This window comes from Brienomyrus brachyistius, chromosome 5, assembly GCF_023856365.1.
Source record: "Brienomyrus brachyistius isolate T26 chromosome 5, BBRACH_0.4, whole genome shotgun sequence".
In the NCBI taxonomy this organism is placed as follows: domain Eukaryota; kingdom Metazoa; phylum Chordata; class Actinopteri; order Osteoglossiformes; family Mormyridae; genus Brienomyrus; species Brienomyrus brachyistius.
Genome location: NC_064537.1, coordinates 5,533,023 through 5,551,690, shown reverse-complemented (window position 1 = coordinate 5,551,690; position 18,668 = coordinate 5,533,023). Strand labels below are relative to the sequence as shown.

Sequence of the window (18,668 nt, the reverse complement as noted above, 5' to 3'; positions counted from 1 at the left end):
AAAGTATTGAATATGTGTGACATTTTCTCAGGGGACCCACAGTTACTTAGCAGCCCCCCCTGGTAATGGCAGACAAACTAGGAGATGGTGATTTTCAAATTGGTTGTAAAGAGAATATGTCTGAATAGTGTACAGGCGTTATGTGTTTCGGCTTCCTCTGTCCGTCAGTTCACTGTCTATCATTTTACATGAATCTAGGACCGAGTGAATTAACTGGAAACACAAGAAGAAATGTTGCATGTCAATGGAAGATCATTATAAAATATATTAATATAGATGGGATTTGCTTTATAATTGAATAGCATATTTTCAAACCTTATTTAGTCCCTTTTCTATTGTTCTTGAGATGATGCCGCCAATGACCCAAAGTCCGGCTTCCTCATGATATGTTACAGTACTGGGAACCAAAACTCACTTAGTCCACATGTAACCCAATGAACAGCTTTAGTTAAATATCCAAAACTCAACAGCAATGTACTTATTCACAAATATCCCATGGACTCAGTGAGTTTAGGTAACTTGCTCTTCAATTACACGTGATATATATATATATAAACAAATAAAAATGATTGCAAAGGCACGTACAACAACATATTTCATAGAGGAAATGTTCATAATGACAGCTTGTTCTAAGCCTAATGGTGGCTGACTGTCTCCAGAATGTCTGAGATCTGCTGGGAGCTTCTCATCAATCCGTGGCCTTTTTGTACGGCTCAGCCACACATATGTGACACTGTGTATCTAGCATAGTAATACACAGATGTGTCTTCAGCTTTCAGAGCAGACAGTTTCAGATACACCATGCTGTTGCCATTGTCCCTGGTGATTTCTATCCGTCCCTCCACACTCTTTGCATAGACAGTTTTACTGGCATCATACCAGATAACCCCCATCCACTCCAGGGGCTTCCCAGCAGGTTGTCTTATCCAGTGCATGTCATAGCTTCTAAAATTAAATCCAGAACCCTTACAGGAGACTGAGAGTTGTCCCAGGCTCCTGTAGCACTGGATTTGATGGAATGGACTCCAGACCATCACATATTACACCTATAAAAAATACAATAATCAGATGAACACACTGTTTTTGAATGAGGAGCCTGAATCAAACATTTTTGGTGTAAAACAGGGAATATTTCTTCTTACCAGGGAGACCAAGTAAGAGCAGGAGCAGTGAGAGTTTGTCTGCCATCCTGGATGTAGGGAGATTCAGCCTGATTCAGGACGGAAACTCTATGGCATACATAGGCAGACGAGGGTGTGATTTGTATGCGGATCCCCTGAGGTCAGTGCAGGAAGTGAAACTCTTTTTGACAACACCTACAGAGAGAGAGAGAGAGAGAGAGAGAGAGAGAGAGAGAGAGGTAACGTTCTTATGAAAAATGTATCATAAATTAGTGGTATATGAAAATGTTTTTTCTGGGGGGGGGTGGATCAGTTTCTCTGTGATGAAAAGCATTTTCCAGCAGCTGATGTGTTGGTAGTGAACAGAAATTTAAATGTCCCTAATTCTCATTTAAGTCATTTACATTCAATGCTAATGGTGTTTGACACATTGTCTTCATTGCAAACGTGTCTAAATACTAAAATAATGGGCATGTTTTCTTCATCAAACAGGTGCATCCTGTTGGAACACATTGTCATGCACCAGTACACTAAAGCCTATGTCTATAAATACATATTTAAATAAACAAATTTGAATACATATTTTTCTCGACTTTTGTGAAACTATGTCAGATTTTCTTCTAAGATTTACAACAGAATGCTTGTTAAACTATTTATTAGTTTAAAATATGATCCACATGAACTAACTGATCTGAGACACTTTTCAGTGCAGGTTTGCTTACATAGTTTCTTGCCCAGAGAGTCACTGGAGGTTTATGAAAAGGTGGCGAAGGGCCTGATGAAAATGACAGCGGCTTAAACTGGTGGGGGTGGCGACCAGAGTGGGGTGGGGGGTGGCGACCAGAGGGGGGTGGGCGTGGCAACCAGAGGGTGGTGGGGGTGGCGACCAGAGGGGGGTGAGGGTGGCGACCAGAGGGGGGTGGGTGTGGCAACCAGAGTGGGGTGGGGGTGGGAAACAGAGGGTGGTGGGGGTGGCAGCGGTGATTTAGTCTGCCATTTCAGTGGGCACTGCCCATCCCCCACCCACCTGCAGCCACGCCCCCTTGGCACACTATTCAAATAATTTTTTTTTTGGGGGGGGGGGGGGGGTGTAGAGAACATTTCATCCCTGTTACTTGCTAATATTTAAAAATTAACCTCCTGTGCTGCAGACTGATACTATTCTTGTTTTCGATATGGCTTTCTTCTTTAAAAGATAAAAATCATGTGACAATTAAAACTAAAGATTTATATGTGATAAGCACTACAAAGGATAAAGACTGACCTAATTCATTTAGTCTTCTAGTCTTCTGCTTGGCTAGCAGTGACATCAGCTGGCCAAACTGGGGCAGAAAATTGCTCACCCAATTTTAATGCACCTCAGTTATTCATACAGTCCATCTAGTCCTGATACACCTTTTTTGTGGGGGGAGGGGGGGAATAGGCTGGGGCGCGCAGGATTCTGCCAGTGGTGGAGAATCAGGACCCGGACCCCTCCTTCACTTTTAATGCATGACAGTTTTTAGTTTGCATACACTTCAGTTCACACACTCATTCACACACACCCACATGTACACACCTTATACACACACACTGAGTGGGGGGGGGGGTGCGATGGGGGCCTGAGGGGGGGCCCCTTTGATCCCCTCTCTTTGGGCCTGTGCTGTATGGAGGGGTGGGACGAGGCGGTTTGGAGGTGTTGTGCGTGGTCCTGCTGGGGGGGTGGACCCTTCCGGCAGTGGTGGGCCAGGTGGGGGCCTGGGCCTTGCTGCTGTGGGTTGGGGTCCCAAAGCTAAACAGAGGGTTCTGGTAGTCTTATGGTGTGTGCCTGAGTTCTTCTAGCTAACACAAACACGTAATATATTTGCATACAAATAAAGTTTTTTGAACGCCATGCACATTGAGTTTATAATCCCTCCATCTTTTACAGTTACTATAATATTTTTTGCATGATTTAGGAAAAAGGCAATCGTCATGTACTGTAATGATGGTAATGGCCGCTGGAGCTTTAAATATTTATGTGGCTTTATTTTACTCTGCTTGCGTTCTACATAATACTTGTACATGGGGTCCAGTCAGCTCTGCCCTAAAATGGTAGCTTTGCATGGGTACTTTATGCTTTTATACGTTAAGTAAGTTTTAAAGCCTGTACTTTTCACTTTAACTTGAGTAAAAAAGTGAAGTCAATACTTCAACTTTTGCTAGAGTATTTTTAAAAACAGGTATCTATACTTCTACTTGAGTGAAGAATGCATGTACTTTTGACGCCTCTGCTCTCCGGTGCATGGTGTGCCTCCCGCCGGGGGTGGGCACAGGTGTCCAGTTTTTGTATCACTCTCCCGTTACATTCCCTCACTGTGCACGTCTGGCACAGTAGTACACAGCTGTGTCTTCAGTCTGCAGGCTCTTCCCCTGTAAGGACACTGTGCTGCTGGAGGTGCCTCTGGAGATGGTGAATTTATTCTTAAGAGACTCTTTGTAAGTAGTGCTCCCATCATACCATATAAAACCAACCCATTCCAGTTCTTTCCCTGAAGGTTGTCGGATCCAGTGTGTAGCATAGCTGCTGTCAGTCAGTGAATAACCAGAGAGGTTACAGGAGATGGTCAGAGACTCTCCTGGTCTCACTGTCATAGATCCTGGCTGTGTGAGTCGAACATTACAGTGAACACCTGTAATCAAGAAGAAAGCAAAGTACATATGAGTGTGAAACAGACAATATCATTATCATACATCACTGCTGGTTCTTTATTCACTTTTCTGTTTTTCTATTGATCTTTGTTCTTCTTGAAGAAACACAGAGACTCACAGGATGCAGCTGCCAGCAGCAGCAGAGACACAGAGATCATGGTCGGTGCTGAAGATGATCTGCTGTGAGCTGCTCTTCACCGTGTTCCTTAGGAACTACTGAGGGTTTAAAGAGAGTCAACAATGTGCTGTTTAAATGAGGAGGGAGGAAGGAAACAGGGACTCATTTGCACAGGGGTGGAGTATGAAATGCCCTTTGTAGTATTAAAGGACAGGAGGAGTGATACTGCAGTGCAGGTGCTGATGTTCCGGAAGATTTACACACTAAACCTGCCACATATAGTAAAAGGAAGTATTACCATAAGGACACTTCAGTATTTTATCCAGTAAAAGAAAAAGAGAAAACACTATATAAAACCATAAGTCTTTGACACATTTAAAACGTTTATGTCAATATGATAAAGCCCACGGAGAGGAGATGGAAAAGCAGATAGAGAAAGTTTATTTACATATGAACAAACAATTGTGAATATTAAGGATTAAGATGAATAGAGGGTGGGATCTCATCATTCCCACTGCAGCTGTGTTACTGTAAGCATTCTGACAGAAGAGAGCCCTCAGTTACTCTGTAGCTGATGACATCACAGTTGCTTTCATACATCCTACTGAAATATTGAATCTCTGGGGAATTTGGTTGTGAACAAGAAAAGCACAAACACAGCTGGTCAAAGTCAGTGTGGGGCCTCAGATGGAGATCATATGGAGACACGTTCTGATGGACTTCATGGCTGTACAGCCGCTCATATCCACCTACATTCATTATACTTTTAGCATTTATTTATATTTATTTATTTTGATCGACTGGCATCCTGTCCATGGTGCCCCCAGCCTTGTACCCTGAGTGACCTAAGAGTTTATCGACAAGATGCACAGACAGAGGCAGAAGGTCACAGACAACCTGCACACACCCACATGGCAGGTCTTCTGCCTGCCAGCCCTTTGCTCATCAGCAGGGGAGCCTCTGAGTGCTCAGTGCTGAGAGGCCTGGAGCCGCCGACTGTGAGGCAACAAGCTGAGGCAGCTAAACGGGACACAGGAGTAGAGCTGCTGTGGGCATCACTAGTGATGTCAGACTGGAAACACTATTTCAGTGACGATCCTTAGCTTCAACAACATTGTGTAAGAACAAACACAAACACACATTCTACCTGAAAAAATAGATTTGTACATATTTGTAATAGGATGTTTCCTGGGCCAGCAGAATTAACTAGTTTAGAACTGAAATTTAATGTTACAATTGGTGTGTTTTTTTAGCCCATCCTTTGGTGTCTAACTGAATAGCTGTAAAGTTTACTGTGAGTCTGAATCCTGTAAGTAAAAAAATGGCATATTTTTATTTCACTGATTTTGGGAGATAAAATCTTGTGTAAAGTCTACAAAACCTTCTGCTAAAACAAAGACCCTGTGAGGAAGTAGTATTTGTACGGCTTCCCCACAGCCCCCATCACTGTGACTCTCTGGCACAGTAGTACACAGCCGTGTCTTCAGCTTTCAGGCTGTTCATCTCTAAATACACCTGGTTCCTGCTGTTGTCTCTGGAGATGGTGAATCTGCCCTGAAAGGACTGGGAGTAGTAAATATAGCTGCTGGCACTACTAATATAAGCGACCCACTCCAGTCCCTTCCCAGGAGCCTGTCTGATCCAGCCCATATTATAGCTACTGAATGTGAACCCAGAGGCTGTACATGTCAGTTTGTGTGATTCTCCTGGTCTCTTCAACACTGGTTCAGACTCAGTCAGTGCAATCTCAGCCTTCACACCTGTAAATAAAGAGGTATAGCAGACTTTTAGATGAGCAAAAAGAAAGATGCAGAGAGAAAGAGAGACAGAGAGGAGAGAGACAGGGACCTGAGAGAGCCAGTGCTGTGAGGGTGAGCAGGGCTGGTAGGAGCTTCATGGCTGCAGGACAGAGGGAGGAGCACTGAGGTAAAGTACACACTGAGTCCCAGTGACTGCTGCTCTCTGTCACACACTGACACTGGCTCCTTTAAAAGCTGTGGCAGGTTTGTACAGGATCCTCCTCTGATGGGTGTGGGGCGGGTCGTGGGGGGGGAATGGTCACATGATGAAGAGATTCATTTGCTATGCTGCTGCCTCACAGCAGGAAGGTCCTGGGTTCGATCCTTGGGTCAGGCATGTAGGACCTTCCTGTGTGGAGTCTGCATGTGTCCCTGTGTTCACATTGGTTGTTACTGGGGGCTCTGGTTTTTTCCCCCAGTCCAAAAGTATGCTTGGTATGTTAATTGCCAACTCTGAGTTGGTCCCATAATTGATTGAGTGTGTGTGGTCTGCAATATGTTGGCACCTGCCCAGGGTTGGTTCCCGCCTGCATTCATTGTTCCCGCGATAGGCTCCAGTCTCACCCACGACCCCAGTTGGGATTAAGCGGTTATAGAAAATGGATGGAATGTATTGGTTTGTTTGAAGGTTTGTAGTTTGAAGGGGTTTTGTAGGGAATTCAGGATAACTATAAGAACCATATTACAGAATTTTGGCATGATTCACAACAGCAGTTTATAAAGCAGTACAGCTGCTACAGTCTGTCTAAAATGGGTCTCAGCCTGATATTTGTGTCCCTCTGCTGCCTGCATTTACTGTCACACTGAGGACATCTTGTGGTTTCTGCTTGAACTGCAGTGACTGTTTGTAGTTTGATAATTGATCTGTTTCTACAGACCACAGGCGATTCTACACCATTCAGTCTATTTTCACATTTCATACGAATTGGATCCCATATTTCCTTAGACTGACAGTGGCAGCCTTGATCCATATAATCACCCCTGCTACAGAACACTGAGAACACAGGAATTATATTAAATGTCTTTGAAATATCTTTTTCGTATCATAAAGCTTTTTATTCTGGCAGTCTGTTGTGTTCATGTACGAAATGGGTGAAATGATTCATACTTTGGGACATTTCTCTGCATATTTATCTTGTTCCCGAAGACATTCTTAATTGACATATTTCAAGGTATTTCTAATTAATTAATGTTTCTAGATTAATAGTTTTTATATTTCCATTTATTATGTTGGGGGGCGGCATGGTGGTGCAGTGGTTAGCACTGTTCCCTCACACCTCTGGGACCCGGGTTCGAGTCTCCGCCTGGGTCACATGTGTGGGGAGTTTGCATGTTCTCCCCATGTCGTCGTGGGGTTTCCTCTGGGTACTCCGGTTTCCCCCCACAGTCCAAAAACATACTGAGGCTAACTGGACTTGCTAAATTGCCTGTAGGAATGCATGTGTGAGTGAATGGTGTGTGAGTGTGCCCTGCGATTGGCTGGCCCCCCATCCTGGGTTGTTCCCTGCCTCATGCCCATTGCTTCCGTGATAGGCTCCGGACCCCCCCGCGACCCAGTAGGATAAGCGGTTTGGAAAATGGATGGATGGATTTATTATGTGAAAATGAGCTGACATTAATAAGGACATACTTTATCCTTCTCAGTTTTATCTCTAGTACATTAATTAATTGCAGGACTGTCCGACGACCCCCCTGAACGGAATCACGGACCCAGAATTGCGGGCCAGAACCATCTTTATTAGATCGGGCAGGCAGCGGTATTTAAAGGGACAAGACGAGGAGAGTAGTCGTGGGCGAAAGCTGGGGTCGAATGCCGGGGTGGTCAGTCCTACACGCAGGCGCGGGACACCGAGAGAAGAGGAAGGGGAGACTCAACGCCCAGGGGCAGGCAGGGCGGGCAGGACGGGAGACTCAGGAACAAGGGTTGGTCTGGGGGAGGCAGGCAGGCAGGGTGAGGAGCAGACAAAAGGCAGACGGACAAGGCGAGGAATGAGGGAACGGCACGAGACAAGAAATCGCTCGGTTCTGCAATGTAACATTGGCAAATACTGCACGACTGCTGTTGCGTGCTTTCCGCCTTTATAGTGCTCCCATGTGCAGCCTAATTGGTAGTTCTCCGACTATCCACGCCCGGGAGGCGTGACAAGGACTGAGGGATTTATTCCTTAGTGAGGCCCTGTAATAAGTGTCCCCATCACCACAAACCCCAGCAAACCACCCCAGTGCTTCTCCTGTCGGCTGTCGAATGAAGCTGCTACAGTAGCTGCTGTCATTGAGTGAATAAGCAGAGACTTTACAGGAGATGGTCAGAGACTCTCCTGGTTTAACAATCATAGCAGCTGGATAATGAGCTCAGTATGACACTGGGCACCTGTAGGAAAAGAAACTGCTTCTGTTTAAGGAAACTGCATTTAAATATAGTACTATAATGCAAAATATAGGTAGTCAGTACAACAAAAAGTAATTCAAAATAATCACATGTGTCATTCGTGACAAGGGAGGTCCGCCATGGGATTCACCCCAATCCTCCCAAAGGATGACTCAGTATTACGTACAGAGCCTGCGGACAACAGCCCCCCCCCCCCCCCCCCCCCATGGAACAGCGATGGACCATGTGTGGGAGATGGGAGGGGGGACAGAGCGGCTGCACAGTAGAGTGGTACACAGACTAATGTCAGGCACGTGTTTCTGTTTAATAAGGTATAAGAAATGAAATTTCAGACATAATTGTTCGATATAAATGTGAATGTAAACCCCACAGCACAAACAACTTGGAAATGATACCATTACTGTATTAAGATTCAACATTTCACCACAGATACTTTAACTGTCAAGAATTCTGTCACTGCTCTCAGCCCTGTGTGTATTTTTGAATGTTATAAAATAATAGAATAACTAATTAACTAAATTATTAAACTTCCTAAATAAATTAATAATGTGGCTTCCTTGTATATTTTGAGGAAGTAGTATTTGTACGGCTTCCCCACAGCCCCCAACACTGTGACTCTCTGGCACAGTAGTACACAGCCGTGTCTTCAGCTTTCAGGCTGTTCATCTGTAAATACAGCTGGTTCCTGCCGTTGTCTCTGGAGATGGTGAATCTGCCCTGAACAGACTGGGAGTAGTAAGTGCTGTCATCATCATGGTCAATGCCAGCGATCCACTCCAGTCTCTTCCCAGGAGCCTGTCTGATCCAGTTCATATCATTGCTACTGACTGAGAGCCCAGAAACTGTACATGTCAGTTTGTGTGATTCTCCTGGTTTCTTCACCACTGCTTCAGACTCAGTCAGTACAATCTGAGCCTCCACACCTGTAAATAAAGAGGTAGAGCAGACTTTTAGATGAGCAGAATGAAAGATGCAGAGAGAAAGAGAGATAGAGAGGAGAGAGACAGGGACCTGAGAGAGTCAGTGCTGTGAGGGTGAGCAGGGCTGGTAGAAGCTTCATGGCTGCAGGACAGAGGGAGGAGCACTGAGGTAAAGTACACACTGAGTCCCAGTGACTGCTGCTCTCTGTCACACACTGACACTGGCTCCTTTAAAAGCTGTTGCAGATATGCACTGAATACTCCAATAGAGGTAGGGGTGGAGCTAGAGGAGCCAAAATTCATCACATTCATCACGTCAAATTGATTTGCTTTGTAACGCCTAACTAACTGAACGTATTCTTCTGGAAGGCTGTGCACAAGCGACAATCACGCTTTTGCAGAATACAACCTCACTGTATGTCTGTATGACCTCACTGTAATGCAATATTAACAAACAGGACTAACTGTATAGTTTAATTAGTCTCAAATTCTAGAGTCATACCCTCCTCCCTGTTATAATTTCAGTCCTGACTGTCTATTAGTAATTACTGTAAATACTACAGTAAATATTAAATATTATGGTGCTGAGTGAATAAATGAGTCAGACATAGTAGTGCAGGAACACAGTGAAAAATGGCATTTACCGATGTTATGTCAGTCACACTTACAGCACACACTGACCGTTCCGACTCCTCATGTTACAGATGGTGGGTGCACACCCCCCCAATTAACATTAACACTGTACAGGACATTAATGTAGAGGACAATAACAACACGATAAATACACAGAGCTGTTCACTCTACTGGCACCAGCCCAGCATGCTTTGCTCATTGGGTTCCCCTCGTGGTACACTGCCCCCCTCCTAACCCGTCCCTGTACCCCCACCAAGTCCTGGCAGCACTCCAGGCAGCTGCGAGCCTCCCCTCCCCCCCTCTTGAATTTCATAGTGTTTAGCGCATGGTATGGTGTTTTCATTTTGTGTTTAACCAAACAATAATGCACATCTAATGATAAACTTGTATTCATATATTTACTTTTCATTTCCTGGTACTTAGTTTCGCTGTGACTGCTTGGTGCCCCAGTCTGAGACAGGCTGCAGACCTACATGTACAGAAAATGGATAGATGGATGAATAATAGTTAATTACAGTATTAATTTGTTTATTTTCATGTTTAGTGTAAGTAGTTATTTATTTATTTATGTGTCATATCGATCATATTTCCATCTTACGATGAGTTTCTCGGGACGTCATATCGTCGTTAGTCGAGGAGCATCTGTATAATTATTGTGTCCTTCTGCTGCCTGTATTTTCTGTGACACTGGGGACATCTGCTGGTTGCTATTAAAACTGCATCCATCTACTTCTAACAAAGCAGGAACCTGATAAGACTTTTCAAGGACCAGAAAGACTGGCAGAGAAATTCATGGAACAGATGGGTCTGGAAGCATTTCTAAAAGGTGGGGAGCCACACGAGAGAACTGGCTGGAATGATGCTTCTCATGTGGAAGATCATTGTTATGAAGGACAGATGAACGCATGAAGAGCGTCTCCATGAACACAGCTGCTCATACTTCTCCCCATATTGAGCTCTGGTGCCACATTTTTGGGGTTACTAAGGGACCATTACACACGATGCCGCAGAATGTCACCCGAGTGAGAAGTGGCTGACAGGCCTGGTCTCACAGACCCTCCTACTGTAATCCCATCCCTTCTTCTCTCCATCTCCTCTTACCTTTTACTAGACGCAGGTCACACAAAGTTCTCACAGAATGTTTACATGTGAGAAACATTGTTTTATTTCTGTAAGTGATATACAGCACTGTACAGACTTGTGCTTTGTCTCATTTGAATGTCCCCAGTGCCACTGATACAATGGCCATAGTCTCAGACAGTGTACTATTATAAACATGCAGAAAGTTAGACAAACCTCATTGTACACAGGACCCTGCAATCAGATCTCTGATATTTACCGTCTGTACCTTCTCCTGGGCATGTATTACTCTGAGTCTTATGTTTGTTTTGCATGCTTAGTGTATTTATGCAGCCAAGTGGCCATGCAGAAAGATGTCAAGGTCTTACTTTGAAATATGATTGATATTTCAGCTGATGCAGGTACATGGAATATTATAAATGAATGATGATAGTTTTCAGACTAATAACTTGGGTTAATTAACCTGGAGGTGAATAGCTGTATAATATTGTATTCGGATTGAAGCCTATGAGATGAGTCAGAGAGACAAACTACAGTCTGTGAGACGGCCAAAGTGAATCCTGTGTGACGTCAAAAGCCAGAATGACTGGATTTAATGAATAACTAGGATACAATCAGAGCAAAGATAAATGAAATAATGGTCATATATAAAATGATCAGAGAAATTAAAGGAATTTCGATTCACTATAGAAATAAAAATTGCAGCATATATATTGAAAATTACTGTCATAAATCTTAATTAAGGTGTAATATTTTGCCCACACGTTGTAAGGAGAATTAAATTAAGTACAGAATCACTTCGTATAAGACCTGCATCACATTAAGTCTCAGTGAGTTTTTGTATCACTCTCCCATTACATTCTCTCACTGTGAGTCTCGTGCACAGTAGTACACAGCTGTGTCTTCAGTCTGCAGGTTCGTCCCCTGTAAATATACTGTGCTGCTGGAGGTGTCTCTGGAGATGGTGAATTTATTCTTAAGTGACTCTTTGTAAGCAGTGCTTCCGCGACTGCTAATATACCCAATCCACTCCATTGATTTCCCGGCAGGTTGTCGGATCCAGTGTGTAGTATAACTAGTGACTGAATAAGAGACTTTACAGGAGATGCTTGGAGATCCTCCAGGTTTCACAGTGATGGACTCTGACTGGGTGAGTTCAACATTACAATAAACACCTGAAGGAAAAAAGAGTGTTTTTGAACGTCAGGAAATACAGAACAAATCATTAACAAGAACTGCACTTAAATTTCATGTTTAACTGGCTACAGCAGATAGACTTACATGTGAAAACACCAAGCAAAAAGAATAAAGTGGTTGTAGCAGCCATTGTGTTACAGAGGCGTCCTTGAATGTGACTGATGTCTGTGTGTTTGAAGGTGTCACTCTGGCTTTTATACAAAGTCCAGCAGAAGCAAATGAATCTCTGGGGATTGTTGAGTGAAATCAAGTGAAGCAGAAAGACAGATGGCTGTACTGCTGTATATGGATAACTGTGCTGTTTGAGATGTACACAAGCTGAAGAATGAGTATTAATGGCTCATAGATCTGCTGATGGTCTAATCAGGTCAGATTACCTTTGGTATTTTGTTAAATATATTCTTATATATAGAAAATTTTCTCTATTTTTAACGTTGCAGTAGATATAGTAGGTATTTTGATTTAATTTTCATAAACCCCTGTTGCCATTATCTCAGTGACCTCTCAGATTTGACACTTCAACTTCAATAAATAGTAATATAGCAACTGCCTACAACTCCAGGAAAGGAACCTGACAAGCAGGGATACACTCTAATGATACTGGAGAAATAACATTTTAATAAGAGAGATTCCTGGTTATTGTGTAACAATAATGACACATTTTGTGCAAATCAGAATATATGCCTATAGCCATAATGACATTAACACAGAGTGTACAGCCCAGCAGGGTAGGGCTCTGCGCCCATGTCTGGAAGGTTATGGGTTCAGCTGCTCTGAGTATTTATATCACTGTTGGGCCCTTGAGCACGGCCCTTAACTCTGACTGTTCCAGGGACGCTGGCTGACCTGCTCTCTGACCACAAGCTTTCTTCACTCGTATGCTGCATTGGAAAAATATGTTTGCTAGATAAGTTAAACTTAAATAAACTTCTGAATCTAAGGGCCAGAATTAGAATGGATTCCCTAATGATACCTGTGTGATGAAGGTCACAGACAGAGGATTATAGTCAGATGTCTCTCACTGAATCCTGAGTAGAGTAACACACTGCAGTGCCATAAGCTTTACAGCCTGCTGTTCTGAGTCACCCTGAACACAGAAGTCTGTATGACCCTCCGTAAGGAGCTCTGGCGCCCCCTTATGGAGAAGAACTTAAACAGCAGCAAACAGCTCCCTGTAAGATCCTTCATCACTTCATTACACCCAATATGTTTTCAACTTATTACAGATGCCACCCATCCATCCATCTATTTTCCAAACCGCTTATCCTACTAGGTCGCGGGGGGTCCGGAGCCTATCCCGGAAGCAATGGGAACGAGGCAGGGAACAACCCAGGATGGGGGGCCAACCCATCGCAGGGCACACTCACACACTATTCACGCAGACATTCACACCTACGGGCAATTTAGCAACTCCAATTAGCCTCAGCATGTTTTTGGACTGTGGGGGGAAACCGGAGCACCCGGAGGAAACCCCACAACGACATGGGGAGAACATGCAAACTCCACACACATGTAACCCAGGCGGAGACTCGAACCCGGGTCCCAGAGGTGTGAGGCGACAGTGCTAACCACTGCACCACCATGCCGCCCCTACAGATGCCATACTTTAAAAAAAAAAAAACCTGAAAATGCTTTAATTTTGAATGTCTATCAATGAATCTCCTTTAATACTGGAAGTAAATTATTGCACCCTGTCTTTGTCATGATCCTTTTCAGTGTATTATGTTAATTACATTCCTGATTAGTGAGTAATTAGTGAGGCCTTGTAATAATGTCCCCATCACCACAGACCCCAGCAAACCACCCCAATGCTTTTCCTGTCGGCTGTCGAATGAAGCTGCTACAGTAGCTGCTGTCAGTGAGTGAATAAGCAGAGACTTTACAGGAGATGGTCAGAGACTCTCCTGGTTTAACAATCATAGCAGCTGGATAATGAGCTCAGTATGACACTGGGCACCTGTAGGAAAAGAAACTGCTTCTGTTGAGGGAAACTGCATTTAAATATAGTACTATAATGCAAAATATAGGTAGTCAGTACAACAAACAGCAATTTAAAAATAATCATGTGTGTCATTCGTGATAAGGGAGGTCCGCCGTGGGATTCACCCCAATCCTCCCAAAGGATGACTCAGTATTACATACAGAGCCTGCGGACAACAGCCCCCCCCCCTATGGAACAGTGATGGACCATGTGTGGGAGATGGGAGGGGGGACAGAGCGGCTGCACAGTAGAGTGGTACACAGACTAATGTCAGGCATGTGTTTCTGTTTAATAAGGTATAAGAAATGAAATTTCAGACATAATTGTTCGATATAAATGTGAATGTAAACCCCACAACACAAACAACTTAGAAATAAAATTCAACTTATTTCTAAATTAAAATACTATAGTAAATTATTAAAATACCTAAATAAATCAATATTGGGTCTTCCTCATGGTTTTTGAGGAAGTAGTATTTGTACGGCTTCCCCACAGCCCCCATCACTGTGAGTATCTGGCACAGTAGTACACAGCCGTGTCTTCAGCTTTCAGGCTGTTCATCTGTAAATACAGCTGGTTCTTGCCGTTGTCTCAGGAGATGGTGAATCTGCCCTGAACAGACTGGGAGTAGTAAATGCTACTAGTATGGGCAGCGATCCACTCCAGTCCCTTCCCAGGAGCCTGTCTGACCCAGTACATATAATAGCTACTGATTGAGAACCCAGAGGCTGTACATGTCAGTCTGTGTGATTCTCCAGGCTTTTTAACTGCTGGTTCAGACTCAGTCAGAGTCTGTGTATCAACACCTAGAGTAACAGAGAAAAGCAAGAAATGAGAATTACTGACATATATCACTGAAATATAAACCTGCAGCTGAATATTTACCTGTTAAGTATATAACCATCAGAACTACAGGGAACCTCGTTAAAGACGCCATGACTGACAGATTCAGATCCAGTCACCTCTTAGTGCAGAGAGATAAATATATGATGATGATGTCAGGATTTGCATGAACTCCTCCTCACTGCGTGGACAAATATACTGAAGGTAAGTGGCAGAGTCAGGGCAGTATGGGGTCTCATATGAGAAACAGGATCTGTACTATTATGCAGGGACTCTTATGAGAAAACAGGATCTGTACTATTATACAGGGACTCATATGAGAAACAGGATCTGTACTATTTTTCAGGGACTCATATGAGAAACAGGATCTGCACTATTTTTCAGGGACTCATATGAGAAACAGGATCTGTACTATTATTCAGGGATTCATATGAGAAACAGGATCTGTACTATTATACAGGGACTCGTATGAGAAACAGGATCTGCACTATTATTCAGGGACTCATATGAGAAACAGGATCTGTACTATTATACAGGGACTCATATGAGAAACAGGATCTGTACTATTGTACAGGGACTCTTAACTTCATATACCTCAGGTTTTGCAACATAATTTCAAAATATTTGCAGTTGAAATCGCATGTTTACTTTCATAAATACTTTTACTGATTCAGTGATTTATTAGATTATATTTGACACATACGACACATGATTATACCCAAACCAAATCCATATAACCCAGAGCAGTAGTTGTCGCTGTCTTATCTTAATGTCCATTACAGACGCATCACAAGCCTGGGGGATTCAGGGCTGAAGCCCCAAATGAATCCAAATGAGTCCCGAATGATTGTTTAGCTCAGATCTTTAAAGCCCAGACTCTCATTCTGAGACTCTCATACATCACAGCAGTGCCAGTCCAGGGCTGCGTTTCCCAAAACCTCTGCAGTGCTGCAGTGCTGGTAACCTCAGAGAGAGAGAGAGAACTCAGTATGACCCTCAGACAGGTCAGGTCTCTGGGCTGAGACCCTGGTGTCTTAAGATCCTAGGAATACTCCTGGTCCATTTTGTGTATTTACTTCAGCCCTAATACCAGATCTGACAAAACAAAAGTTAAAAAAGTCAATAAAACAGTTTTTGCATCTAAAATCCTATCCTCTGTGGGAAGCCTTATTTCCTCAAACCTCCAATACTGTGTGTTGAATCCCACCTCTGCTCTTTGTGTGTAGAGTCAGCATGTTCTCATTTGTTATGCAGGTTTCCACTGGGTTCTCTGGTGTCCATAGACATGCTTTTAGGCAACCTGTCGAGGATGTACCCTGAGCTGGTGCCCGATGCTGCCTGGATTGGGCTACAAGCCACCCTGTAACGTGACCAGAATTACTAGTTGTAAGATGATTTGATGGTTGGATGGATGGATGATGGAAGGATGGATGGATGGATGGATGGATGGATGTTCAGCCATGGGGATTAAAGGGTGTCTCAGTCTGACTCACTACTGATGTATTACAGTAAAATTAGGTGGGGAAGGAAGTGTCAGGGAACTTGAATATAAAATGATATAGCTTCTAAAAGTTTAACAGATAGTGAAATTATCCATTTGACACATTAAGTCTAGATCAGTTTTTGTATCACTCTCCCATTACATTCTCTCACTGTGAGTATCTGGCACAGTAGTACACAGCTGTGTCTTCAGTCTGCAGGCTCCTCCCTTGTAAGGACACTGAGCTGCTGGAGGTGTCTCTGGAGATGCTGAATTTATTCTTTAGCGAGTCCTTGTAATAAGTGCTCCCATCACCACAAACACAAGCAGTCCACTCCAGTGTTTTCCCTGCTGGCTGTCGAATGAAATGTGTACAGTAGTTGCTATCAGTGAGTGAATAACCAGAGACTTTACAGGAGATGGTCAGAGACTCTCCTGGTTTTACAGTCACTGAGTCTGGTTGAGTGAGCTCAGTATTGCAATGTGCACCTGTAAAAAAATTAGATTATTAACTTCATTAATTAATACAAAATTTTAAATGCAAACAGTGTACAGAAAAATAACAACACAAAGACTGAAATATGAGTAAAAAACATCATCTATAAAGTACAGTGATCTTACATGGAAATAAAGACATTAAAAGTATCAGGACTCTCAGAGCTTCCATTGTAACACAAAGTCTTTGGCTGATTTGATGGTGAAGTCTGTGTGTTTAGAGGAACCTCATTTATATGACGGGAAGGTGGGTGAATTTGTTTACCTCCCTGGGGGGTTGAAGGAGCTTCTTAATAAATGCAGATGGTCATACTTGCCTCTATAAGGAGCTCTGCTGCCCCCATATGGGGAAAAACTACAAAATTAAGAAACATTCTTCAAGAAATCATCCTCTATCACTTCTGGCACTTTGATATTTATTTTAAATGTAAAGTGCATTACAAATAAAATCTATTATTATTATTATTATTATTATTATTATTATTATTAGCCACTTATCCTGCTCAGGGCCTCAGGGGGCCTGGAGCCCATCTCAGGTTGATGTACACCCTGTGCGGGATGTCGGTCCATCTCAAGATTTTCGTGAAATGTTGGTGTTAAATGAAGAGAAAGGAGACTACGTCTGCTTGTAAGAATTATTAATTTACCTTTTTACAAATTCTATTGAAATACTTTCAGAAAATTGTATTAGCAAATATCATATGCTGATGTGGAGAGTTCTAATGTTCTCCCTGTACAGTGTGGGCTTAATTTCACAGCCCAAAGACATGCAGTTCGGTGATTTGCTGTCTCTAAATCGCCCATTCTGTGCCTGCCTGATCTTGGACTGCCATTTTATCCTTGCAGTTTCCTGGCCTTGGGCCTTAACTGGCCAGAACGGCTCCACACTTCCCTCCACCCTTAATTGGAGAAGCGTTGGATGGTAGATAGAGTGTATTTGGCTGATACAAACCACCTGAAAGTCTGCTTCATTTCTATAAAAAAAAAAAAAAAACAAAACTGTTCATGCACGGATCCTAATTAAATTGTACTCACTGATTAATCCATTTGTATTTGCCAGTCACTCTATGCACACTATGGCTGGATTAACAGAAACAGCAAGTTTTTGTTCAAGAAACTGAAAATAATCCAAAGAGCTCAGCAGTCTTTCATATCAGCTCAGGTTGCATCAACTCAGGGCGGCCTGGCGGCTCGGTGGGCAGCACTGCTGCCTGCAGGGTCTGAGCTGTGTGTGTGGAGTCTGCATGGTCTCTCCATCTCCATTGTCACTGGATACTCTGATTTACTCCTACAGCCCAAAGACACACAGTTAGGTTTCTCTGAACTGCACATGCAGTGTGACTGTGTGTGTGGAGTGTGCATGGTCTCCCCATCTCCATTGTCACTGGATACTCTGATTTCCTCCTACAGCCCAAAGACACGCAGTTAGGTATCTCGAAGGCACTTCCTTTTCACATGAAACAGATCTAAAACTCTTCTGTTCCGGTATGTCAAAAATAGCCTAAATTGTTCTCAATGGTAAAATTAATACCACCTATGATTCATGGGAGAAAAATGATATTTACTACTGAACTGTAGCTCAAGTCTTGGCAGCGTTGTACCTTAGCTACTCGTGTTTGTTAAAAACACAAACCTAACAGCTGATCACAGTCAGCTAACAGCTAAGTGTCCAAGAGGACAGTTCTTGTAAGGAACCTGCTCCCTATGAACCAGTCGTTTGTGAATGTCACACAGCTACTCTAACTGGCAGGACCAGGACTTCTCCATGTTCTATGCAGCCATTTTGTACCTTTGCATAAGCCGTTTGTTGGTGCCCTATAGGAAGTGATTAATATATAAACTCTGAGGTGTGGGAGCTCATAAAGACCATAATGGCGTCATTCACATAACGATAATGTGCTATTAGTTACTTAAACATGCAGCAATGTGATATACACTATCG

At 43.2% G+C, this 18,668-nt stretch overlaps 1 long non-coding RNA gene and 1 gene segment (V, D, J or C); both read right to left on the bottom strand.

The window, feature by feature from the left end:
- Positions 1-833: 833 nt before the first annotated feature.
- LOC125741984 (uncharacterized) lies at positions 834-3,446 on the bottom strand. Its single transcript, XR_007397948.1, has 3 exons — positions 3,360-3,446; positions 1,143-1,316; positions 834-1,046 (listed from the first exon to the last, which is right to left on the bottom strand). It is a non-coding gene; the product is annotated as an uncharacterized LOC125741984 (long non-coding RNA).
- A 4,090-nt stretch (positions 3,447-7,536) lies between these two features.
- Positions 7,537-9,233, bottom strand: LOC125742320 (Ig heavy chain V region 914-like). The segment is given in 3 exon segments: positions 7,537-7,637; positions 8,706-9,020; positions 9,109-9,233. Coding segments are annotated over 3 exon segments (465 nt in total).
- Positions 9,234-18,668: the final 9,435 nt, after the last annotated feature.